The sequence below is a fragment of the Suncus etruscus genome, chromosome 5 (genome assembly GCF_024139225.1).
Source record: "Suncus etruscus isolate mSunEtr1 chromosome 5, mSunEtr1.pri.cur, whole genome shotgun sequence".
Lineage (NCBI taxonomy): Eukaryota > Metazoa > Chordata > Mammalia > Eulipotyphla > Soricidae > Suncus > Suncus etruscus.
In genome coordinates this window covers 143,430,788-143,457,999 of record NC_064852.1, presented here as the reverse complement: position 1 = coordinate 143,457,999, position 27,212 = coordinate 143,430,788, and the positions used below count along the sequence as shown (strand labels likewise).

The following is a 27,212-nucleotide window of genomic DNA, read 5'->3' as shown; positions in this document are numbered from 1 at the left end:
CAGGACAATAAGCTGAGACCACACATTGAGGCAGAGACTATCCGAAGTGGAAATGACCAGTCCCAGAACCCCAATTCTGTAGATGAGGAATCTGGTCCTTCTCTCAGCAGAAGCTTAATTTACGAAACACTCGTTACATGAACTCAATATTACAAAGCCTGTATAATATTCCAAGTTCGACTGATTACTTTTTTTTTTTTTTTTGGTTTTTTTTTGGGCCACACCCTGTGACGCTCAGGGGTTACTCCTGGCTATGCGCTCAGAAGTTGCTCCTGGCTTCTTGGGGGACCATATGGGACGCCGGGGGATCGAACCGAGGTCCGTCCTAGGCTAGCGCCGGCAAGGCAGGCACCTTACCTCCAGCGCCACCGCCCGGCCCCATCGACTGATTACTTTTATCAGAACCATTACAAGGAGGACATTAATAGGGCAAATTCATTGGAATAGAAAGCAAGGTGGCAGAAGAATTTGGTAAAATCATAGAAGTCTTGGAGGCAGGAAAGCACAGGTATATCAGCTCAGAAGTCTTGGAGGCAGGAAAGCACAGGTATATCAGCTCAGAAGTCTTGGAGGCAGGAAAGCACAGGTATATCAGCTCAGAAGTCTTGGAGGCAGGAAAGCACAGGTATATCAGCTCAGAAGTCTTGGAGGCAGGAAAGCACAGGTATATCAGCTCAGAAGTCTTGGAGGCAGGAAAGCACAGGTATATCAGCTCAGAAGTCTTGGAGGCAGGAAAACACAGGTATATCTGCTCAAGACTTTAAGGTGATCATTGGAAAGCTAAATGACCTTTTACCGGGTACAATCAACAAGATCCACATGAACTACTTCTATTCCTAATGGATGTTCTTCATCAGGACTAGGACAAAGATGATAAATAGAAAAGACATAAAGAGGAAAATAGTGACCATCTTGTTGACTCAAAATTCACAAATAACGATTGACAGAAACATAGACAGTTTAACAAATCTATTATTATCACACTTTTCCAAGGTCACTTTAAGTCCACAGTTCAATGCTCCATCTGCACCAAGAATCTCGGACATTTGAGATCTTTAGTCATGTATGCCTGCCTTTAACATCTACAGATAAATGCATGCTGCAAGATTGCCTTAAATAACTTTTCAAAGAATTGAGAGAAAATAATAGGGTTTATTTCAGCCACTGCAACACACAGCAGAATTCTCTAAAAAGACAGAAATTTAGAAATTACCACCTGTGTTTTTAATACATCTGAAATGCTTTTCCTATGATGGCAAGCAGATGAAAAAACTAGACTTATGTGACTTTCCTTCTGAAAACCTTGACTTGTCACAGAACACTATGGAGTCTAAGGACAATCCTGAAGAACACAACTTAGTCTGTTTCAAACCATTATGGTAAAATGAAAAAGGAACATTGCACAGCTTTTTTTAAAAAAATATATCAAGTCAACTTTGGTATAAATTTGATGATCAAGAAGTTTCAGAAATCTCCAACTCTTCTGTGAAATCTTCAGCAGCTTCTATTCTTTTCTATACCTCAGAGAGGCCTGCAGCAATGGATACAGCTGTTTAGATTAAGTAGGTGTTCAATGAACTATTCTCTATAGATGTCTATAATAATGCTCTAATGCTTTTATCCATAGAAACAACTGTAGGATGTGTTTAGAAATATGGACTCACATGAAAGTGCTCACTATTAGAATATTTTAGCATCTTAATTTCAATTCAATTATAACAACCTATTAATGTTTTTGTTCACAGTGATCCTTGGAGAGATAGTTTGGATGTCTTAGTTTCACATTTGAGTGACATGCTCCTTTGGACTCCTAATACAGTGCTCATTACGATGTCTTAAATATTTTAAATTATTCATTTTCCAGTCGATTGTACCTGATTGCATGATCTCATGTTTCTCTCCAATGATATCCTTGTATTAAGGCATCTGCTTGCCATGGACTACTGCTACAGTGCTCAGTCATTGAGCTACATTTTTGTAATTTATTTTTAATGTATGCTACATTTTAATGTTTTCTACTATATCATATACCATTGTTCTCAATTTGTCTTTAGGAAAGGAATCTGGATGTTCTAGACCTGTAATACAATACTCCATGGTGTAAACTCTTTTCACAGTGTTCATTACCATATTATTTAATATTCTAGACTTGAATATTATGCTTTAAGACTGTTCTATGCACATGCTAAACCATGAAGCCCTTTTCAAAGTTCTCCTTCACCAATGATGATTACTCCTAGGAATTGGAAACCTTTTCAACCTCACATGCTGGCTTTATATTTCTGGGTCACCTTTTCAAATGCAATTGATGAATCAATCCTGTGTGTGTGTGTGTGTGTGTGTGTGTGTGTGTGTGTGTGTGTGTGTGTGTGTGTGGTAGCAGCCATTTCTGTGTCTGTTTATTGTCCATTAGTAAGTATTGTACATAATGTCTATTACATATAGCTATGATATATAGCTCAGTAGTTCAGACTTCGGCTAATCACCTCTGAAGGTGGTTCCCATATTTCAATCCAGCATGGTTTTTTGCTCCACATGTTTCCACCAGGAAACATCCTAGATGGCCTTAGAAAAGGCCTTGCCATCTACTTGCCCCAGGGTGGAATCACATGTCACCCCGAAGACTTGGAAATCAGTAACAACTTACTTTCAAGGCGATTTCCCTACTTCGCCACCATATGGTGAGATGAATCTAGAAGCTTCATAATAACTGACTTTGATATAGAATCTGTGCAAACACCAAGATCTCTAATTACAAAAGCCTGAATGTTAACAGCCATGACTGAGAATCTTTCCTAGGATCTTGAAGAAAGACTTTAGGATTAGACAAATTAGTATGCCTGGAGCCTGTAGTTGGTCTTATGGTAGGATGCTTCTTAGGTAAGGACACCCTGTTTTTAAGCCAAAGTTTTTTTTTCTTTCTATTTCCCCCAACTTTTGCTGCGCCTATGCAAAAATGTGCCACTACTTTTATCTTTTAAATAGGGGCATCCACCTTTTGTCCTAAAATCTTGGGACATGAATAACTTTGCTTTACCCCATTCTCTGCATTTTATATAAAGTTGGAAAGGGAGATATGTAATATAACCGGTCTTCACTCTATTCAATAAACTTTTTTGTTGATACTTATCAATCATCAGATAGAAGCATCTTCGGATTGAAGCATCCTTTGAATTGGTCTCTTACCCTACCTGTTCTCTACCCCAGGGTGTGCTTCCCAATAAAAACCCAGGTCTCAGGAAAAAAAAAAACACTTGCAGTTTATTTCAATGACTATCTGCTTCTTAGGAGTGGAAGGCTTGCCTGGGGAAGTTCCTGAACCTGTTTTATCCCCTTAATAATGTGTGGATTATTTTCTGTGTCCGTGTTTGTTTCCAAATCTGCCTCTGTCCAATCTCCTGGTATAGGTGCATGAGGCTTCTGCTTCACTAGATATAAAGAATTAGAAAGAAGAAACTTAAAATTGCTATTAATTTAAAAGTGATATAACTACACTCAAATCCTTACTTAGCAGGAAAAAAAGGAGCTATAACTTGTGTTCAAATAACAAAGGCCCAATTGACCGAAACAAAGAGTACCTGGAGATCTACATGCTGGAAAGCTACAATAACTGAAGATAGAGAAGTAGGTAGAAAATAGATCATGATAATGTCAACACACTAAGAAATCTATTTAGAGCTTTTAAGCAGAATAGTCTAGACTTGTAGTCTAGATTTCAATTTCATAAAAGGTAATTTACAACTACAATACAGAGATTACGGGGTGTGTGGTCGGCATGCCGATAGTACAGAAGCTGAGGGCTGGCCTTGAATGTTAAGGTTATCCAGTTACATCTCTTTCATCATATATGGTCTCTGGAGCATCCAGGCGTGATCCTGAGTGCAGAGTCAGGAGTAAGACCTGAGCACAGCCTGTTATGGGCCCCAAACTAAAAATACAAACAAAATAAAAATCAGAAAACAAATGAAAATAAGGTGGAGTGAAAACAAGAAGGAAACTAGCCAATGATGTGGATAAAGATAAATGATATAAGGAGGGTTTTCAGAGACAAAATCACTGTAAAGTCATGATGAACATGACAGAGGTACAGTGTTATTAAGTCCAGAAATTTTTATTTGTAAGGCATTATATTTCACTGAATAGGAGAAAAACAATCAATTCTTGGTTTTCTAGCACCACTTTGTGGATGAAACTTGAAACTGCAAAAATGTGCTTGATAATTCACACAGAAGAACAAAATACTTTCAAAATACTTCCTTCGTACGTGAAGGAACAACTCCCTGGATAATTTCCACCAAATCAGAATCTTTTTTTAGATTTTTGCCTACTTTCAAAAGTTCCTTATGAATCTATATTAACCAAGAAAATCATGATGAAGAGACCATGGTATAGTCCTTTAGTCACTACAAACCAACACAATATAGTTTATGCAGCTTATCAGAACCAAGGAGTACATGACATCTTATAAACTTGTCCAGGGCTTATTCTTGGTTTTGCACTCAGAGATTACTCAGAGACCACATGTGGTGCTGGGAATAAAACCTGAGTCTGTGCGTACAGGGAAAGCACCCTACTCACTATACTACTACTCTAGCCTCATAACGTGACATTTTTGCAGAAACTACTCTAAGCAAGATAAAGAACCACCCAAACGGAGTATAGGAAACAGTACTGCTCACACAAACATGGAAACTGTAACTGTTGTCTCCAGAAAGAGCGGGGGGGGAAAAAAAAAAAAAAAAACTCCCTATCAATGAAATAATGAGAAGAATACCCAGAAAGTTTGCCTTCGTGAAAGTATATAATTAACTCTACACTAATCATTGCTCCTAATCAGTGTAACACTCACAAAAGACTTAATGGAATGAATCTATTTCCAAATAATTCAATCTCACCCCAGATCAAAGTTCTAAAAGTTTTTTTTTTAATTTTTTTTATTATTTTAATTATGACAACAAAGATGCAAAGAAAGAGGACAGGGTAAAGTTACAGTGGAAGCCCAATCACCCATAAACAGAATTCTCGGTTGTCCCATCGATGATATCCCAGCCTTGAACTTTCAGCCAAAGAACATTAAGAAAAACAAAACTGAACCCATGTACAATACAATTACTTTGTCCCTCAAATCCCCAGTTGTAGTACATACTTAGCAGCACAAAATATAATCTAAAGACATTAGACTTATATAACTCCTTAAACATTGAGGGCAAAGTACATTTCTCTAGTTCCATGCACATGCTTACTAGTTTAAGTTAGCCTCAAAAGTTTTAGTGGGTTGTTTTTCTTAAGGATTGGAGTCAAGGGAACATAGTAAAAAACGGTATTAAAGTGGCATTTGTTTGCATAGGCCCACCAAAACATAAGGGATATGGAAAGGCAAATTATGGTCTAAATACAAGGAGACCCTACCCCTGAAGTTTCCTGGCACAGGACTGACTCTAGGCTCCAGGCACACTAGTTTGTCCAATTCAAGTCATCCTCTGTAGTGGCAATACACCTCCATTCCTCACTTAGTCTCTGTTGTTGTTGGTATCATGCTTCTGTATTAAAGATCCTGGAGTCTGCATATCCCATATTGTAGTCAGGATGGTGCGGAGCATCCTCTCATTTCACCTCACACTTATGGGGCAATAGAGAGAACCATGTCCTGTAGAGCAGGTCATTGTTGTTGTCAAGTCTTCTCAGTGTAAACGGAAGTCTCTTTTTAGGAGGTCGATGTCAGACCCTTGGTAGAGTCTTTCCTGGTAGAGGACTGCTTCCAGCTGTTGCTATAAAAGACCTTGGATGTTTCGTAGATAGCTTGCCTGGTTCTGGCGTGAATGGAGGATGCCCATTCTTCTGAGGCCTGTGCCAGGTCATTATATCAATGTTCAGGGTGTAAGGTACATTGTACTGAGATTTATTAGATAAGAACTTATCTGTATGTATGGTGCTCCTCCCAACCATTAGTATCCCATATTTACTCTTCTTAACTTCAGTAACAAACAGTTCTATTCTCTGACCAAAGACATACAGTAGATCTAACAAATCCCAGAACTACTTAGAAGGACAGAAATTGAACACATATTGAACACATCTATCTTTTGAATATTTTATGGGTATTTTCTTTAACTGATGTATCTCTCTATATATTCCTCTACTATGATGTTTCTATCCACTTTTCATCTTGTCTTTTCTTTGTAAGCTGTTCAGTAAGGATTGTTGGTGGAACTGTCCCTCAGTTTGATGCCTATGATTGAACTATGTCATGGAAATTGCTGGTCTTGTTCCCGTTGCCTCCAGATGCACCAATAACGCTTCACGGCATTGATCCTTGTTTGCATAGACACATTAAAATGGGAAAGTTCTAAAAGTTTTACAAGATTACAAAAATGTCCTGCATTCTCAAGAAGTTAAAATCCACAATTTATATCATCTTGTCAATCACTACCAAATATGCAAATGAAAGAAAACAAGCAATAAACAGAAGTTTGTTTGACATATAAGGACACAGGATGGGGCCGGGCGGTGGCGCTGGAGGTAAGGTGCCTGCCTTGCCTGCGCTAGCCTAGGACGGACCGCGGTTCGATCCCCCGGCGTCCCATATGGTCCCCCAAGAAGCCAGGAGCAACTTCTGAGCGCATAGCCAGGAGTAACCCCTGAGCGTCACAGGGTGTGGCCCAAAAACCAAAAAAAAAAAAAAAAAAAAAAAAAGGACACAGGAGTTTCATACAGCAAAAGGGAGCATCAAACAATGACATACACTACTGGTGAGTCATACTTGAAACAACACTGTCCTCAATGTATTTTCTTTGTATAGGTCCTTCACCTCTTTAGATGACTCCAAGGTATACGAGTTTATGTGGCATTAATGTCGATGGGATTTTTTAAATGTCATTTTCTTCTCTATCATTATTTGTGTATAATTTTGTAGCCTACCACTTTACTACATGAATCTATTGTTTCAGGAGGTTTTGGGTAGAGTCTGTTCTCAATGTGTTAAAGTACATTCAAAATATTAAGAATTTTAAAGGACCATGTAGAACACATCCCTCACATGTGAGCATAAATTTGATCCCCAACACTAAAAAAAAAAAATTAAACTAGTAGAGATATGAAAATGAATTCATCCATAGATCCTGGGGAGATCTCAATGGGCTGCAAGAATTCTTTGCATATAAAGTCTCAGGTTCTGTCCCTGATTTTACATAATCCCCAAAACTGCTGGGATCAATATCTAAGCACTGAGTCCCTAAGCACTACTAGGTGCTCAAAAAATAAAAGAAACATTTAAATCAAACTTTCAAACCTGAAAACAACAATGTCTATAAGGAACAGCAAACTGTGTGGAATTAATGATTTCCCCCACAAGAAAAAATAAATAGAAAATAAAGTACAAAAAAATAGATACTATCCAAAATAAATAGAAAAAAAATGTAAGCATAATGGGTTGGGTCAACTTCCAGAAATATGAAAAATAGATAACTAAATGTTCAAAGGGGTAGAAGTGCAAGAAATGTGGGGAAATGGGGCCGGAGCAATAGCAGAGTGGTAGGGGAATTTGCCTTGCATTCAGTTGATAGGGGACGAACCCGGGTTTGATTCCTGGCATCCCAAATTATTCCCTGAGACTACCAGAAGTGACTTCTGAGTGCAGAGCTAGAGTAACCCCTGAGCACTGCTGGATGTGACCCCAAAACGAAAAAAACAAACAAAAAAAAATATATGGGGGAAATTTTATCAAATTTAATTAGAATACATTCAGAGGTTGAATAAATTAAAACAAAATGGTAAAACAAGAATAAAATAAAAACTGTACAAAAGTAAAACAAAAACAAGTTGCTCAAAACTAATGTAAAAAGTAAAACAGAAAACAACATAATGTAGCTAGAAGTTAAAAAAAAAAGGCATAGTGTATTAAAAAAACAGACATTAGTTATCTAATTACACATAATACAAATTTCCAGAGTGATATCTTCTAAATATCAATATTCAAAGAAAAACACTGTCAAGCTAGAATTCTACACATGGCAAACATATCTTTTAGAATCAAGGCAACAAAGAGCATTGATATTTAGCTCTGGAGTTTCTCTAAGCTCCATTGTGTATGGCTGTACAAAGCCCTAAGGAAACCAGGATAGTCTTAGTTGACCACCCAGGCCAAAGAGCCCAAGCAGCACCATGTCTCCAATTGAATGGCTTATAATAAGACTGACTATTTTTCCTCTCAGGTCCTCACTCATTATTTTTCTAAATAAAGCTGTTTTACTTCACTATTTTACTCCTCTGGAAATTATTTTTTTCAAGGGAAAGTGATCTGGAAAACAAGCAGAGGATTAGGACTGACTTTACTATTCCTTCCTTCAAAGAGCAATTTCTCACTCCAGCCTGCATTCACGGCTCTCCAAAAACTCAGAGGGAGAGTAAGGATCAGTTACCATCTGTGTTGATCAAGTTGAATCTGGGCATAGTTTGAAAGCTAGTTTGGGAAGCTAAAGAAATGCTAATCCTTTAATGCTAATCCAAACTTCATCTGTGCTGACTTTATCAGTCCTGACCATCCTGGGCATCTCCTTGGATGAGCAAGGCAGGTTGAACGGGGAAATGGCAGCACTTTTCTTGAGGATCTCTCCTTTGCTCTCCAATTCACCTGTCCACTATATCACCTGGTGAGACAGCCAGAGTCAAGTGACCTGCAACAATTCACCAGACCACTATGTCTTCTGGGGATGCCCCAGGGGCCAGTCACAGAAGAAACTGCAGAGAAAAATTCCCAGAAAGCAAGTATCATATATATTCGAGTATAAGCCGAGTTTTTCCAGCACAAAATTTGTGCTGAAACTCTGAACTTGGCTTACACTCCGATCATACAGGTTATTTGACTTGGTGTGCGTGCACAGAATCAAATGTACAGTCTCCAGTCATCTTCTGCCCTCTGCTGGAGGGGGCGGTGCTTCAGCTCAGTCCACAAGTCGCAGATGAAGAGGTAGGTTGATGAATTGAACTATAGGCTACTGAACTATTTAATCCACAATCTTCTGCGCTTTAAGTGAGACTGAAAGCAGTGATGATGATATCTGCGAACTCAGTGATGATTAGAATGTCTATGCTGATACCCTCACATCAGATACAGCAGAAGCTTTTTTTGGACATACAGATGATGACGAAACCAGTTTTGAAGTATTTTAACCTTTGTGATTTAGCCTGATTACCTGTTAAGCTACAGTTTTCTGCACTTTATTTAAAGTTTTAAAGTTATTGTTGCTAATTTAGTTTTTCTTTAGCAATAAATATAGAAAAACTTATTGATTCCTCAATTACTATAATTGTTTTGGGCCTATGTTTTTATTTTTGAAATTTACCAGTGGCTGCTGCATTTCCACCTTATACTCGTCACTAAGTTTTCCCAGTTTTTAGGGTAAAAATTGGGGGGGAGTTGTCTTATACTGAAGTATATACGGTAATCCCATAAAAATCTGCTGTGCACTCATGGAAAATATTATGTAGTTGAATCAGAATGTTAACTACAACATAGGAGAAATTTTACTCTCAGGCCAATAGAATGCAGAGTTCTCTTTGTTCTTTCTCCTTCCCTCTCTTAATTAGTTCAGGGAAAGGAATTTGGAATTCCCAAGTAGAAACTGGGATGTAAACAATGTTGGGCAGAAATTTAGCACTAGGCAAAATAAAGACAAACAGCAGAGTCAAACAGTTTACCTCGCATCAAAGGCTCCTAGGTTAGGTTCAATATATGCCACCGGTTATAATTAACCGTAGGTTGGACTCAAAGGATGGAACACCAGTGCAGAAGCAGAGAAGAGGCAGAATCCTAGTACTTGTCAGTTAAGAGTTCCAACCAGGTGACGGGTTAGACACCTCCCCCAGAATTTTGGGGAGTCCCTATTTGATTAGGACTGAGAATTTCAGGCTCTACAGGAATTATAGGTCTTCCAGAAATTTTTAGGGATCCCTCACCAGGGCATGAGGCATGCCTTCCTGCAACCTTTCTGCTGCTACTAGGAATTCAAGTCAGAAAACCTTGAAGACCCCCCCCCACACACACACACTCAAAAAACTAAAGCGATCTGGTAAACAAAAACTCCAGGACCACCACCTAGGTTTAGTTGTATTCTCACCATAGTCACTGCTGCTACCAAGAATGCAAAAGCATGAAAAATTTGGGTTCAATTCCCAAGTACTTTTTTTAAGATGTTTAATGAGGCACTAAAGAAATGCCTTCATTCATACCTCAGAGGTTCCAGCTGTATTTAAAGAACCATAATTCTACCTTGTAGTTTTCACTGGCAATGAAGGATTGGGTGAAAATGAAGGAAAATATAATCAGTTTTCAGACTGATTAATCTGCCTAGAATATGAACATATGTTGTTAATAATCTTAAGTCAGTCTTGTCATGAGTTAAGTAAACCCTTAAGAGGACATGTTTTATTCATACTTCCAAAACCCTTGCTTGTTTCATGGTTTTATATATAATTATCTTATTAGAAAGCAAAACTCTCATGAATTTTTAAGACTCCTGAAGAATCTTCATATATTCTCTTTAATTTACAATGTGGAACAAACTTCCTTGGCAGTTGTCCTCTGTGAGCAGTCCTCTCTTCTAATTGTGAGCATTCTAAAGCCTTATTCCATTTACAGAATTGCTCTAAGACATCCTGTTCAGAGAACTTTAGAGGAGTCTTCAGCAAGAATTAGAGTTCAAGTTTTCATGGTAATGAAAAAAAAAAAAATCGTAGATCAAGAAACACCCAGTGATGCTCAGGAGTTACTCCTGGTTATGTGCTCAGAAATTGCTCCTGCTTGGAGGACCATATGAGATGCCAAGGGATCTAACCGTCCATCCTAGGCTAGTGCAGCCAAGGCAGATGCCTTACCGCTTGCTCCACCACTCCGGCCCCTACCGCTACAGATTTTAACCATTTTCTTCCCTTTAACCTCTGATCTACAGCAAACCAGTAGATCAACTTTAATATGAGTAAAGGTAAAACATTTGCTTGTCTCTCTTTGTGATACTTTTGAGTAAATATATTTATACTCTTGGCAATATACTTGTCTGCATAAATCCAGATAGATTATTTTTCTTCTCCCTTGTAAAATCTAACCTAACATGGACGGAAATTCTCAAGAGCCAACTGTGAGACCCCAAAAGTATAGGGAAACAAGGGTCTAAACTGAGAAGTCTAAATGACAAGAGCAGGCTCAAATCGCAGCAGCTGCTGTCAGTCAGTAGCTTCGGAGAGATGTGGTACATCTCAGTGGGAAATTGGGAGTGTCTTCCCTATGAAAAACAAGGGATATCGAGGTTTGCCACCATTGCCTGGGCCTGATCTCAAGAGATAAGTTTTGGGAAGAGGGTTTTCTTCCAACGTTGAATAGGGATGGGACAAACTTCCACTTGCCAAGCCACTCCTACAAGAAGAGGAAGAAAACCACCTCTCAATCACCAATATGATCTTATATTATCATTCCCCAAGAATGGGTAACCCTACTGTGACAGGTTAAAGTATTTATTTCTGGATTAATATGAAAGCCATTCTGCTCTGTCCTTAGCCAATCCCCAGGACCACCCAGAAAATAACAGGTATCCCCAAAAGAAAATTCTTCAATCTTACTAAAAGCTAAAAATAGTCTTATTTTAAAGCTATTTGGGTCACTAGAGGCCCCCAAAAAATAGCAGTAATGTGACTGTCAAAAATGAGAAAGTGAGAGAATTAAGTAAAATAATGAAGAATGATGCTGTAGCCAGAAAGACTATCCTTAATTCTTAGTCAGTCATGAAACTTAGACCCATCCAGATATTCAGAGAGTATTTCTATTAAGCTAGAAAGACTGAGCACTGCAATATGGGCACTGTAACATGGCTTCCAAAAGGAAACTAAGGTTGGCTTACTAGACAAGAAAAAAAAATTACTTAGTCTCAGCCCAACATAGTGGGATATTTTTAAAGAATTATCTGAGGTTTCCACCTGGAAAGAGCCAAATACCACGAAAATCTAGCTCACATGGTGAAGGGGCATAAGGTGAGGTGACTCAGCCTGTTTTGTGTGCTGTTAATGACTAATTACCAGGTTCACGTCATACCACTGGTAATTAGTGTGACATCACAACAGGTGGAAAAATCACAACTTAAACGGAATACTAGAAAAACTATACCAAGAAATCTGAGTCATGGCTCACATTTGCTCCAACATTTTTCAGTTACAGAACAACTCCTAAAGCAAAATTTCAACTTTGTCCCTTTTAGCTACTGTATGATAGACCCTCTTTAACGAGCATTTTATTGTACTCATAAAGCCTAGATTCAGCTAAGCACGGTATTAATGTAGAGTAGAAGCAGCAGAAAATTCATGAATATGGAAGTGTTGTTTTGTCTGACCCAAATTGGAGATAGTTTCCAAACAAAATTAAGTTTGTAGTTGGGTCTAACAACAACAAAAAAATAATCTAGATATGTGATTTTGATTATCAACTACTGCCTACATGGAATGAGTCTTACCAGATTATCCTGAGCATACCCAGTGCAGTAAAATTTAATCGAATTTCTAGTTGGATCCATCTTTCCATGATAAAATCAGTTACGTGTACCTAAACCCAAGACCAACACTGATAAAAGGTAAATAGACCTACTCTAGTGAATTGCCGAGAAATTAAAACTTCCTTTAAAAAAAAAAAATTAAAAAAACAAAACAAAAAAAAAACTTCCTTTTAAAGAAAGCTAAACATAACTCTTCTCGTGAAAAAGCTAAGTAACACATTTTTACATGAAGATGTCCTCCTATTGATGGCCAGGAAAAACAGGAGAAAATGCTTCTTGACAGTAAACTCACCAGCATGCCAAAGAAGGGAGCAAATATTGATGCTATGACAAGTACTTAAATATTCTGACTTCCCTGGGCCAGAGAAAGCCTTTATCTTCTAAAAATCATAAACCGGGCCAGAGTGATAGCACAGAGTAGGGTGTTTGTCTTGCACGCGGCCTACTCAGGAATGACCAGAATTTGATCCTTGGCATCCTATATGGTCCCCGAGCCTGCCAGGCACGATTTCTGAGTGCAGAGCCAGGAGTAGCCTCTGAGTGATGCCGAGTGTGGCCCAGGGACCAATCAATCAATCAGTCAATAAAGTTTATTTAAAAAAAAAAAGAAAGAAAAAATAAAGAAAGCAGCCAGGAAAGCTGTACCTTGTGCGATATCAATACTGACTCTTGAGAGATGGCGAAATGGGGCACCACCCAGATGTAGAAACTGAAGCAACACTCAAGATGGTGGATCCCCTTATAAAAGAAGCTGAAAGAGAAAAATAATTAGGCTGCCAAGCTCTTGATGGTATTTGTGGTACTTGATAGGTGTGTTACAACATCCACATTAGCCCTTGTTAGGTACAAGAACTCCAGACCAAGGCAATTTGAAGAAAAGTCATACATATATAGCCTCTCCCAAAAGCTATTCAAAGGCTTTTTCCTCTCGAGAAAATTTTCTCTCCTCCTCATTTCCCTTACCCTTTGCCCTATCTTTTTTCTTTCCTTTCCTTCCTCCTTCCTTTCTCTTATTTTCTTGATTATATCTCTAAATAAAATTTAGAGATTTTACGTTCCTAAAAATACACTTTAGTTCATGTATATTATTATATGTATAGATCACACACATAGATATGTGTGTATGTATGTATATATATATATATATATATATATATAGCGTATATATATACGCTATACACACATAATTCAAAGGTCAGGAAGGTGCAAATATGCCAGATTTCTAAAGACTTCGATGGGAAAAAAGAATACCAGAGCAAATGGTTTAGATCAATTCATGAAAGCCTAGGATGAGACAGGATGAGAGAGCAATGATAACAGACTGCCTGGTGGTAAGGCTCCAAGCAAGGCACCGGATCCAATATATGAAAGTAAAACACTTCACCGGATTATTATGGTCCTTTGCAAAGAGGTCTCCTTTTACTTCGACTATGGGGAACATATGAGTTTGTCTTAAATGATTGCTGAGAAAATTTGTATGAATACCTTAATCCAGGGGTCCTCAAACTTTTAAAACAGGGTGTCTGTTCACTATTCCTCAGATCGCCGGAGGGCCAGACTTTTAAAAAAACTATAAATAATAAACTTTTAAAACAGGAGGGGTCTGTTCACTATCCCTCAGATCGCTGGAAGGCCAGACTTTAAAAAAAATCTAAAACTAAAGGTCCGCAAGAAGTAGTTGGAGGACCTCTCTTCAAGACTGAGAGGAAAAAAAATAAATAAATAAAATTGCCTGCGCTAGCCTTGGACGGACCGCGGTTCGATCCCCCGGTGTCCCATATGGTCCCCCAAGCCAGGAGCAACTTCTGAGCACATAGCCAGGAGTAACCCCTGAGCGTTACCGGGTGTGGCCCAAAAACCAAAAAAAAAAAAAAAAAAAAAAGACTGAGAGGAGTAGAGAAACAGAGAAACAGAGAGAAGGGGAGTCAGAGAAAGTAGCACAAAGGCACAACTGAGGACCTAGGAGGAGTCAGTCTCTAAGCAGGAAAGGCAGCAGTGGCAAAAACATCCAACAGGCTGAATAAATGTCCTGGGGGGGGGGGGGCACATGTGGCCCACAGGCCAGAGTTTGAAAACCCCTGCCATACATATCAAAAATCACACCCACCAGTGCCATGATAGTTTTTTTGTTTGTTTTGTGAGCCACACTAGGATATACTCAGGATTTACTTGGGGCTTACTCCAGGCTCTGCAGTCAGGGATAACTCATAGATGGCTGGAAGGGTTGCTAGGGAGGGAGCCCAGGTCTGAGGTGTATAAGGCAAGCACCTCCCTTACTCACTTTTTGAGCTCTCTAGCCCTTGCAATGACAGTTTAGTCCCAGGGAAACCCATGAAAGTGGTGAAATATGGTCTGGATCTTAGAATCAAAAGTCTCCCCATTGATTAGGTAAAAGAATAGATATAGACCAGTGAAAACAACAAGTATGAAAGTACAGAAAGACAAAACAAATGAGTCTGCAGCACTCTTCCCCAAGGTCCCATTCCTGCTGCTTACAGGATTATCTATGTGGCTTTCTCTTTCCCTTAAACCCCAAGAGTGGTCTGCCTCTCAAATAACAATGTTCTTTACCCAAGATGTCTGCTATGTCTCAGGGCTTCAAGAAATAAGAGAGGACACAAAGAAATGGAGACACATACCCTGCTCATGGATTGGCAGGACTAATATTAAAATGGCAATACTCTGGGGCCAGCGTGGTGGCGCTAGAGGTAAGGTGTCTGCCTTGCCAGTGCTAGCCTAGGACGGACCGCAGTTCGATCCCATGTGATCCCCCAAGCCAGGATCGACTTCTAAGCGCATAACCAGGAGTAACCCCTGAGCATCACTGGTGTGGCCCAAAAAACCAAAAAAAAAAAAAAAAAAAAAAAAAAAAGGTAATACTCCCCAAAGCATTGTACAGACTTAATACAATCCCTCTAAAGATACCCATGACATTCTTCAAAGAAGTACATAAAACACACCTGAAATTCATTTGGAACAATAAACATCACAAATAGCTAAAGCAATCCTTGAGAAAAGGAATGTGGGAGGCATTACTTTCCCCAATTTTAAATTGTGTTACAAAGCAATAGTCATTAAAACAGCATGGTACTGAAATAAAGACAGATCCTCAGATCAGTGAAATAGACTTCAATATTCAGAGAATGTTCCCCAGGCTTACAATAAACTAATCTTTGATAAAGGGGCAAGAAATCCAAAATGGCACAAGGAAAGCCTCTTCAACAAGTGGTGTTGGCACAATTGGCTAGCCACTTGCAAAAAAGCGAATCTAAACCCCCATCTAACACCATGCACAAAGATCAAATACAAATGGATTAAAGATCTTGCTATCAAGCCTGAAATCATAAGATACATAGAATAACACCTAGATAAAACACTCCATGACATTGAGACTAAAGACATCTTCAAGAAGGAAACATCACTCTCCAAAGGAGTTGAAGCAGAGATAAACCGATAGGACTTTATTAAGCTGAGAAACTTCTGCACCTCAAAGGAAATACTGCATAGGATAGAAAAGCCACCCACAGAATGGGAGAAACTATTCACCCAATTCCCATCAGATAAAGGGCTACTATAGAAAATATACAAGGTATTGACAGAACTTAAAAAGAAAAAAGAATCTAACCCCATCAAAAAATGGGGAGAAGATGGGCCCGGAGAGATAGCACAGCGATGTTTGCCTTGCAAGCAGCCAATCCAGGACCAAAGGTGGTTGGTTTGAATCCCGGTGTCCCATATGGTCCCCCCGTGCCTGCCAGGAGTTATTTCTGAGCAGACAGCCAGGAGTAACCCCTGAGCAATGCTGGGTGTGGCCCAAAAACCAAAAAAAAAAAAAAAATGGGGAGAAGAAATAACAGACAAATTCTCAAAAAAGAAATACAAATGACGAAAAGACACAAAAAATGCTCCACATCACTAACCATCAAGGAGATGCAAATCAAAACAACAATGAGGTACCATCTCACACCACAGAGACTGGCACACATCACAATCAATGTGCTGGCAGGGATATGGAAAGAAAGGAACTTTAATTTACTGCTGGTGGGAACACCATCTAGTACAGCCTTTAAGAAAAACAAAATGGAGATTCTTCAAAAAACTGGAAATTGAGCTTCCATATGATCCTAAGGATCACACCTAAAGATCTATCCTAAGAACACAAAAATACAATACAAAAATACCTTCTTCACACCTATATTCATTGCCATGGTATTTACAATAGCCAGACTCTGGAAACAACCAAGATGCCTTTCAACAGATGAATGGCTAAAGAAACTGTAGTACATATACACAATGGAATATTGTGCAGCAGTCAGGAGAGATGAAGTCATGAAATTCTCCTATATGTGGATGTACATGGAATCTATTATGCTGAGTAAAATTAGTCAGAGGGAGAGAGACAGACACAGAATAGTTTCACTCATCTATGAGTTTTAAGAGAAATTAAGGACATTATTGTAATAATGCTCAGAGATAACAGAGAAGAAAGCCAGAAGGACTAGCTCACAATATGAAGCTCACCACAAAGAATGGTGAGTGTAGAAGGGAAATAATTACACTAACAACTATCATGACAATCTAGATGAATGAGAGAAGTAGAATGCCTGTCTCAAGTACAGGCAGGGTTTGGGAGAAGGAGCACTGTTGGTGGGAATGTTGCACTGGTGATGAGGGGTGTTCTGTTTATAACTGAAATCCAATTATAATCATGCTTGTAATCATAGTGCTTAAATATTTTATTTAAAAAAACCACACAATGTTCTTTAAACGTATTTAGCTCTCCATGGAATCTTTCCTGAAGAACAAAAAGCAGGAAGAGGAGCTAAGCAATCCTCCAGTTTGACATTAGGGCTGTGCGTATAAATATGTAAACTGTGACATAACAGATCCAAACCTATAAAATGACAATGACATGTTGGTATGCTATAAAATGACAATGACATGTTGGTCTGCAGCATAACTCAGCAGATTATCAGGTTGCACAGAAAAAGGCAATCCAATTATTGATGCCAATAAAAAATGTTAAATACTAACATACAAGTCAGTAAAAAAGTAAAAGGATAGAAGTATATGTAACATGAACATATTATACTCACGTTGATTAAAAAAAAGTTATCCTATTGAACAACAAGCCTCAGAGTCTAGATTATAGCAAGAATAAAGAAGTCTTTATCATAATAAAAATGGGGTCAAATTATAGAGACATAAAATTCAGTAATGCTCATACAATGCAAAAGAGCACCAATGTATCTCTCTTCTTCCGGAACAGCCCGGCAACTCTAACCATGCCCACAAACACAGTTACCATGTTCTAACTAGGCCTTCTTCCAGGATGCCCTGCAGCTGAGTACATGCTCCTAAGATTTGTAGTACCGTAGCTTTGAAATTCTGAACAACTTCATTTGTTTGATGCTGTCATTCCTAAAGACATACCCCAGTTTAACAGACTGGACATATAAACAAGAGCTTACTAAACATCCAGCCATTGTATTAATGACTTCAATGGTGATACATAATTTTCACAAATGAGCTTGCTACTGTATTTTTTCTTTCTTTTATTTCTCTCTTCCATTTTACTTTTTTCTTTCCTTTTGTTTTCCAAAAACACCTCTTTCACTTATCTGGAAACAAATGTATTAATATATTATGATTAACTATGTCAACTGTGTGATGTATTTTATTTAAATCCACTAAGAAATAGAGCTCTAAAATATGTAAAGCAAATGGAAGTGCATAGAGAAGTAGAAAAATCCACAATTATAACTAGAGTTGTATATAACTCATGTATTCAACAATGAAGTCAAAAAAGTTTGCTGGATAGTGCTGGAGAGATAGCACAGTGGTAGAATGTTTGCCTTGCAAGACCGGGTTCGATTCCTGGCATCTCATATGGTCTCTCGCTTCTCTGGAGCGAGCCAAAAGTAAGCCCTGAGAGACCCAAGATGTGTCCCCAAAACACAAAAACAAAATATTAAAGTATGCTGGATAAAAGAAGTTAGATTTTCTTTTCTACCCCTACTCCCCACAGAGTATATATCGTATAACTGCAAGCATATATAACACAATCTAACATATAGTTACAGAAAGAATATCAGTAGTTATTTAGGGATTGGAGAGAGTCGTAGAAAAGAAATAAAGGCTGGTTATAGGACACAGAAAACTTTGGGGGAATGAGTACTAAACGTACTACCTTTATTCTGACAATGATTTGACCAGCATACAATAAGCTACTCTTTAAAATCATCAATAGTAGCTTATTGGAAACTGTGACTTTAAGCAAAAAGATATCTAATGAAAGAGATTCTCTTAATAGATTTGTTTCTTTCAACATAAATCAGGATTATTTTCTCTCAGCAGCATTATAAAGTGACTTTGAATGAAACAACCTAATTCAAGGATCTCATAAACATGTCAAAGCATATCAGAATATACTTGAATATGTACAACGATTATCAGTAAAGCTGTTTAATGTGTGGGAGACGAGAGATAAAATACCTCTTTACTAGACACATATCAGTATTAGAGATAAAGCACTGAAAAAGACAGACAAAGGATCCATCAGTACTGAATGAATATGTGACTAACTCTATGAAGTACAGGGCACTAAGAAAAAATACAGCCAGATTTTAATCTCCAAATTGAAGACTGTCAAGAAGAAATTTGAATAACTTGTAAGCTAAAATGCAACCCATAAATCATGCCATCGAGGGGTTGGAGCGAAAGTACAAAGGTAGGGCATTTGCCTCGCATGACTGACCAGCATTCAAACCCAGAATCCCATATGGTCCCCATAGCCTACCAGGAGCAATTTCTGAGCGCAGAGCTAGGAATAACCCCTGAGCACCACTGGGGGTGGCCCAAAATCCAAAACAATAAAAGAGATAGAGTAGCAATGGCCCATTAAGAACTTGATGAATTCATATAGATTCCTTAGGATAACATGAAATTGCTTTATTTTAAAAATCAATTGTGAAGAGATCTACCTCAATAACCTCCAGATAGTTTTTTGTTATTTTTAATTTTATTTATCTTTGGCTTTTGATCCTCACCCATCTATGAGCACAGCTTACTCTTGGCTCTGTCTCTGGGATCACTCCTGTAGGGTAGGTTAAGAAGAACATAATAGGTACTGGGGATAGCCTAGATTAGCTGCATGTAACAGAAGTGCCTTACCACCTTAGTATGCCTCTGGTCCCTAGATATTAATTTTTAAGAATTGGGGCAGAGTGATAGTACAGCAGTAGGGCATTTGCCTTGCACGCAGCTGATCGGGGGTTGAACCCGGGTTCAATCCCAGCATCTCTTATGGTCCCCAGAGCCTGCCAGGAACGATCTCTGAGTGCAGATCCAGGAGTAACCTCCAAGTGCTGCCAGGTGTGGCCCCAAACCTCTTCTTCATTGTCAATTCTTTAAAAATAATACTTCATAGATTTACTATTGTTTTCCAATGCTGTATAAATTTGGGGGTACTGTTGCACTTCTCTATCTATACCGCACAATACCCACTAACAAATTCTAGTCCCATTTCACACTACTATCAACTATTTCTGCCCTCTCAATTATTAATGAATGAACCTCATGGACTATCCAAATAGGTCTCTCTCTCCATTCTTATCTTTGAAACTAACCCACCAATAGAGCCTACCCACCAATAGAGCCTACTAGTTGATTAGTTAATCTCCAAGTGTGTCCATTTTCGTTTCTATGTTGAAATTTTAAATACATATTTCTTTAGCTCTAATTGTACATTCCACATACAATCTAAAACCAACTTGTAAAAAGAGGAGAGATAAACAGACAACCCATTACTATTTGCAAGAAAAAATATTATTAGGGGGCCAGAGTAATAGCACAGCCATGGGGTATGGTCCAAAACAAACAACAACAACAACAAAAAAGTCTAGGAAACCCTGATTACTGGATAAAATCCAAAAGACAGTGTCTTGCCTACCTAAGTCTAAGTGTACAACACACAGCCTAATTCTTAACTATTTCTTCATAAATGGAATTATTCAACAACACCTTCTCCAAAACTTCAATTTTCTGCAAACCTATTATATCAAGCATTGCAAACAGAGTCGTAACCAAAAGGGAAAGATTACTGTGTCCTTGGAGTTCAACTTGTTGGAGGAAATATCAGTAAACCCAGAATTAAAACTGTAATAATACTGCCTCGAAGAAAAAGAGATGAAGGAGGCCCAGAGCTATTATAGTTCAGGTCAGAAATAACCATGTCTAGGAGGAGTTTGGAGGCACATATAAATCAAAATCTTCAATGCCTTTGCTAACATAAACTAGAATAACCGCATGACTTGAGCATACTCAACTATACAGGATGCAGTAATCGTTCTGATTTTCAAAGCCACCCTTGACAAAAAAATTTTATGTCTCCCATGGTAATGGATTTCCAAATGGATTCTATGATTCCTCTATCACATCAAGTGTAGAATCCATGTAAGAAGTTCTTAACTAAAGGCCAGTGAACTAAGCATGGTAATAGAATACTGAGACTATTAGTGCAAATCTGTAAACTGTCTACTCCCAATAACTGCCTTTAGCTCATGAAAGTAAACTCATAAAAGCACTTATGCATTTCTACTTCTACCTGTCTTGTGTAATGAAGCAGGGTTACCCTGCAGAAAGATAATAGCATATGGAGTCAGTTAAGTGGAAATGACCTGATGGAGGAGACCTGAAATAATCTTAGTTCTGGGATAGTCAGAGAACCCTGAGGGGAAAAAAACAGAGCTGAAAAGAACAGAACCATCCAGCACACTGGAAACTGAAATGGCACAAATGAACCCAAACCAAAAGTTTGAGTATCACCAACTTCATCAGCAGGACTTCCAGTTATAACTGCTTATTGTTCTGGGTCATCAAACTCTGGAGTGTTTTCAACACTAATACTTAAAGTAAACAGGTGCTATTTACTGACTTGAGGTGTAAGACGCAAGCAAAGGGAATGAAGAAATAAATCCAAAGCATTTCATCTGTCCCTCTGGGGTCTGAGAGATAGCACAGTGGTAGGGCGCTTGCCTTGCACGTGGGCCAACCAGGACAGAGGGGATTCGAATGCAGGCATCCCCTATGGTCCCTTGTGTCTGCCAGGAGTGATTTCTGAGCGCAGAGCCAGGAGTCACCCCTGTGACCCAAAAACAAACAAACAAAAAGGAACAAATGCCCCTCAAAGCTCAACTTAGATATCAACTGTTAGAAGCACTTTCCCAGAAACACCAGGCTGAACAGAAAGACATTTCAGCACAACCAGTATGTTTCGTGCCAGTCACTGTCTTAAGCACAGCTTAAAAATGATCTCTTTCCCTTTTCTTCCCAACTATAGTATTTCTCTATTTTTAAATAGTTTGGGGGCACTATAGTATGTTTTAACTAGCTTAAATAGTGTTGGGGCTACACCTGTGTGCTCAGGGATACTCCCCAACTCAAAGCCCAGACCAGCGAATTAGGAGGGGTCTCCGCCTGGCCTTGCTCAAGAGTCACCCCTGGTTCTCTGGACCAGCAGGGTCAGCCCCTGGCAGGAGCTCAGAGACCATGTGCAGTGCTGGATATGCCGGACAAGTGCCTTACCTTCTCTCTGCACCAAACCCACAATATTTTTAGGTGACAGATGTGCCTGCCTAACATCCAACAGATGTTAGGCAGGCGTTTCTTCTCTTGACAGTGCGCCTGAGAAGAATCAGCAGGGCTAAGCGAGCCTGTTTGAAGAAAGCAAAAGCTCTGGGCTTGATCCTGAACGGAAAAAAAATCCCCGCATGGTGATCCTAAACACAAGCCTGGAAAATTCAGGACGGTCAAAGCAATTGCCCCACCAATGGTGGCAGAAAGAAGCAGCAGAATGGGTGCAGAATGAAACAGAAAACGCGCCTGGGGATGGGAGAAAAGAAGGGTCAGGGGGACGACGAGTTAGGGGGTCGAGGGAAGTCGAGGGGGCCGGGTTTCTCCAAGCGGGAGCTGCTTCTGAATGCGTATTTGGAGCTGGGCGGGGGAGGGAGGGCCAGAGCGCAGCCACAGCTGGAAACAGCTGGAGACAGCTGGAGGCAGCCCGAGTTGCAGGTGCAAGAAGGCGAGGTCCACGAGCACAGTGGATCGGGGCACCCCCGCGTGCATTTAAACCTCGGAGGCGGCCTGGCCTGCTAAAGTCAGGAGGAGGAGCGAAAAAAGCAGCTCCTGCTGCATGCAGCAACCAAATCCGGGCCCAGCCAGGCAGAGGGCAGAGCGAGCATGAAGGCGTGCACGCCTTACCCGAGTCCAGCTCCAGCTGGTAAGAGGGCAGCGGCTCCAGGGACAGCTTGTAGCCCTCGAAGCGAGGATCCAGCAGGGGCCTCTTGACTCGCAGGGAGCAATTCGCGGCCACCTCCATCTCCGTGTCCCGCCGGGCTCCTGCTAAGCTAAGCTAAACTAAGCGTGAGGCTACAGCAGCAAACCCCACTTGAAAGCTCCGCGCCTCTCCCGCAGACTCCAACCCGGGAAGCGGCGTGCTGCCCCTCCCACAAGCCACCGCGGCGGCGCGCCAAGTGCCTTCTGGGAAATGGAGTTCCCCGAAGGCTTTCTCCGCGGGGCTGCCGGGAGTCGTAGTTTCCTCACCGCCTCGCGCCCGCCGCCGCGGCCGCAGCCGGGACTCGCTTCCCCAGCAGGCAGCGCGAGCGGGAGGCGGGGCCCGCGCTGGGAAGTGGGCCGTGCCTTCCTCCACGCGGGGCAGGCCGGCGAGAGCCCGCCCCGGAAGTGCGCGCGCTCTAGTTTAGCCCTCAGTGTGCTTCGGCGCCCGAGCGACTGAGGGTCTAAGTCTGGGCGGCCGAAGAGCGCGTGTGGTAGGTAACGGTCGGCAGCGCCAGGGTCATTTCGTCGCTGGGAAGGGACGGCCCTCGCCCGCGGTGATGGTGGTGAGCTATGCCCGTGGTCCTCGGGGCCGGGACCCGGGCCCGGCCCAGGCTCCTTTGCGCCGTCCTGTCGCGCTCGCGTTCGCGTTCGCAGTCGCAGTCGCAGTCGCTCCCGGGCGGGCGGGCGGAGCTGGCCCGGGGCCAGGCGGCGCTTTGTTTCGCGGCTCCTCCCCGCAGTCTCCGCCCGCCCCAGCCTCCTTCCTTCCCCCCCCAATGAATGTCTGGGCTTGGGAGGGAGGGTGGGAGGCAGGGACCCCCCCCCCCCCCCGGCAGCCCTGTCTCTCCTGCTCTTTCTTCTTTACGGGTGAGGAAACTGAGGCCTTTGGGGAAGGAATGCAGGGACTTGGCCAAGGTCACTCCGGGGATTGCAAGCGAGTTAGTTAGTTGCACGCCTGGTGCACTGGGGATGGGACTGACTTGGCTGGACATTTACTTCTTTCTTTCTTTCTTTCTTATTGGGGGGGGGGGGGTTAGTGCTTTCATGCATCTATCCCTTTTCCTTCTCCAGCCCCTTTTTTATTTGCCAAGATGAGATTTTGATTTTTTTTTTGGGGGGGGGGTTATTTTCTTTGCCCAATTCCTAAGTGTGTGTGTGTGTGTGTGTGTGTGTGTGTGTGTGTGTGTGTTCTTTTGTTTTGTTTTGCAGAAGTTCACTCTCAAGTTAGTAGCAAATCCCAGGAGGTGTGGGAGGTCGGTCAGCTGGTGTGGCAAGTTCTCCAAGCTTCACTTCTCTCTCTACACTTAGTTCATCTTGGTTTTGGCTAGTTGGGGGGTTTTGTTTTGTTTTGTTTTGTTTTCACTTATTTATTTATTTATTTTTTTGGCAGAAAATTGAGACCTTTCTAATTTAGGAAGGAGCTAGAGATTTCCTCACCCCACCCCATCATCCCAACCCCTCTATTGATCTGCAGCGAGCTTTGCTAGAAAACAGTGGTGGCTTGGAATCCTGTGGATCCCACTGCACAGGGGAGAATGTCATTCTTCATCATCAGTGCTAAAAGCTCTCTTTTGATGTTTTGTTTTCCTCCCCTGGCTTCTTTTCACCCGCCACCTCCCCCCAACCCCATGTTGAATGCACTTAAATGCAGGTGTGTTTGACACTTTTAAGTGTTTGGTTTTTTTTGGGAGGGCTCCTAGAGTTGCAATACCTGATCAAAGCAATGAGATCTTTGCCAGTGCCTCAGTTTTCTCATCTGTAAAATGCAAGTTAGGTCAAGGATGTTTAAATGTTGGTGGGAACTAGATGAGAATCAGAAAGACTCTACCCAGTCCCGGGCTTACCCATGGTTAATAACTGTTCGTGTAATTATTGTTATTGTCCAGACATTCATGCAATAAAAGAGATGGAGGGGGGACAGAATATTGGAAAGTAAGTTAGTTCATCAGATCTTCTCGGGGTGCATGCAATAAGGGTAGCGGCATTGTTAACACATTATAATATTCCCCTCTAATGGATAGACTGGTCATGGTGTCAGGACGCTTGCCTAAGAATTTAGCAGCAACTGCATGATGAGTGCCCTGTATCTAAAAATATTTGTTGATGTTCAGGTTAGCAAGATGAACAAAGATGCGCAGATGAGAGCAGCGATTAACCAAAAATTGATAGAAACCGGAGAAAGAGAACGGTAAGTAATTGGTTACATTTAATATCTTTCGTTAGTAGTGGCCATATGTTATAGAGTTGCAGAACAAAATTTATTTCAATGAACAGTAACCCCCAAAAATGAAATTACCAAAAGCTTCTATTTTATTTAAACTTGGTTGGTTGGTTGGTTGGTTGGTTGGTTGGTTGGTTTTGGGGCCACTCCTGGATCTGCACTCAGAATTCATTCCTGGCAGGCTCGGGGCATCCTACTGGATGCTGGGAATCGAGCCAGGTCCCTCCCCCAGTCAGCTGCATGCAAGGCAAATGCTATCTCTTCAGTCTCAAAGCTTCTATTGGAACTATTCGTAACATCACTAAGAAATGGTTCAGTCTTGGCAAAATTTGGAGGGAGCGGGTAATGTGAAAGATGAACAAGTAGAGTCTCCAAAAATTGTACCTTTATGAAGAAGATAGGCATTTTGTATGTCCAAATAATTAAATATAACCCTAGTTTTAACAAGGAGACAACTTGATAAAATCACTTTCAGTTACCCAGCTCTTGACCTTGTAGCAGTTTTTTTAGTGCTATTCCTACTTACTTAACATTCTTCCTCATTTACTTCATTTTTAGTTAATTGTACCTCATCCTTTCAGTGGTCTTCAAACTACGGCCCGCGGGCCACATATTGTATTTATTCCCATTTTGTTTTTTCACTTCTAAATAAGATATATGCAGTGTGCATAGAAATTTGTTCATAATTTTTGTTTTTACTATAATCTGGCCCTCCAACAGTCTGAAGGACAGTGAACTGGCCCCCTGTTTAAAAAGTTTGAGGACCCCTGATTTAGATCATAATCCCAGTAACCTTCCTAGGAAATCTATTTAGTCCCAGGTAAACTTGCTCTTTCATAGCATTTAGACCCCTTGGTAACTTAAATTGCTAAATTAAAAGTTACCAATTAACCTGATTAATTGGTAACCTGTACTGTAATTAAGTTGCTTGGCAGCAATAATACAGTTGACTAGTATACCTAGTCAAATAGATAATTAAATAAGAATGAACAGGATTGGTGCCGTAGTAGCAATAGCGCAGCAACATACAGCTGATCCAGGACAGACTATTTGATCCCCTGGCATTCCATATGGTCCCCAAGCCAGGAGCTATTTCTGAGCACATAGCCAGGAGTAACCTCTGAGTGTCACCGGGTATGGCGCAAAAAATAAAAAAAAATAAAAAAATAAAAACAATGAACAGGATGGAAAAACAGGAGAGACTAAGGAAGCAAGAATGATTTTTGGTGAAATATTACATAGGAGAAATAGATAGGTAAAGAGCCAAAGGTATATTTTAACTTTATCTGGGGGTAAAGATGATCAATTAAGGACAATTCATATTAGTATTAAAAAAGGGCATTTTTGTATACACTGGGAGAGAAGAATTAGCAGTACTTCCGTTACTCCGGGCTGAAAAGGAAATGTAGCAGTCTAGATCAAAAAAGATAGTAGATGTACAGTGGCTTTGCATATGGTCCACCCAAATTCAATCCCCTGAACCCAGAACCCTGCCACCAGTGATCTCTCAGTACAGAGCCAGGAGTAAGCCCTAAGCACCATTGGGTGTGGCCAAAACAATTCCCGTATTTTCTGGCGTATAAGACGACTTTTGAAACAAAAAAAAAGTCAACTGAAAATTGGGGGTCGTCTTATACACTGCGTATGTCCCGAAAAATGTTTCAATATGCCACTAAACGAGAATGGTCCGAATATTGCCACAAAACAAATTTTCCAACTCGATCCTGCATCATCACTGCAAGGCTGCTCGGACCACCTCTCTAACTCAGCCAATCCAAGCAGGCTTTTTATGCATGCAAATTAGACAATGTTCTGGACCCGAATCTACACTGTCAAAAGCCTGCTCAGATTGGCCAGACTCAGAGAGGAAGTCTGTTATAGTATAACCTCTGAACCTTTGCTTGTTGTGATTGGCTCACTGTGGTACATACAGTTGCAGCACAGGAACATACTGTCTGATACAGCGAATATAGGCCTAAACCTATGTTTTAACTGCAAAAGTAGGGGGTCGTCTTATACACCGGCAAATACGGTATCTAGGCCTCAGTTGTTTTAGGCACTGAAAAATTGCCACAAATGTCTTTTTCTTCCTCAGCTCTGCTTTCTGTATTCTCAAGCTTTCCCCA

General features: G+C 40.5%; 2 protein-coding genes across 2 annotated transcripts in view; one reads left to right on the top strand and one right to left on the bottom strand.

Annotated features, from left to right (window-relative positions):
* Positions 1-23,017, bottom strand: part of NUDCD1 (NudC domain containing 1) — an 87,716-nt gene extending 64,699 nt beyond the window's left edge. Inside the window, exon 1 of the mRNA XM_049773886.1 lies at positions 22,794-23,017. Within this exon, the coding sequence (XP_049629843.1) occupies positions 22,794-22,911 (118 nt within the window). The 5' untranslated portion in view covers positions 22,912-23,017. The remainder of the gene's footprint in view (positions 1-22,793) is intronic.
* Positions 1-27,212, top strand: part of ENY2 (ENY2 transcription and export complex 2 subunit) — an 851,639-nt gene that overhangs the window by 812,798 nt on the left and 11,629 nt on the right. The window contains exons 2-3 of the mRNA XM_049773946.1: positions 23,294-23,431; positions 24,977-25,053. Of these exons, the coding sequence (XP_049629903.1) occupies positions 23,426-23,431; positions 24,977-25,053 (83 nt within the window). The 5' untranslated portion in view covers positions 23,294-23,425. The remainder of the gene's footprint in view (positions 1-23,293; positions 23,432-24,976; positions 25,054-27,212) is intronic.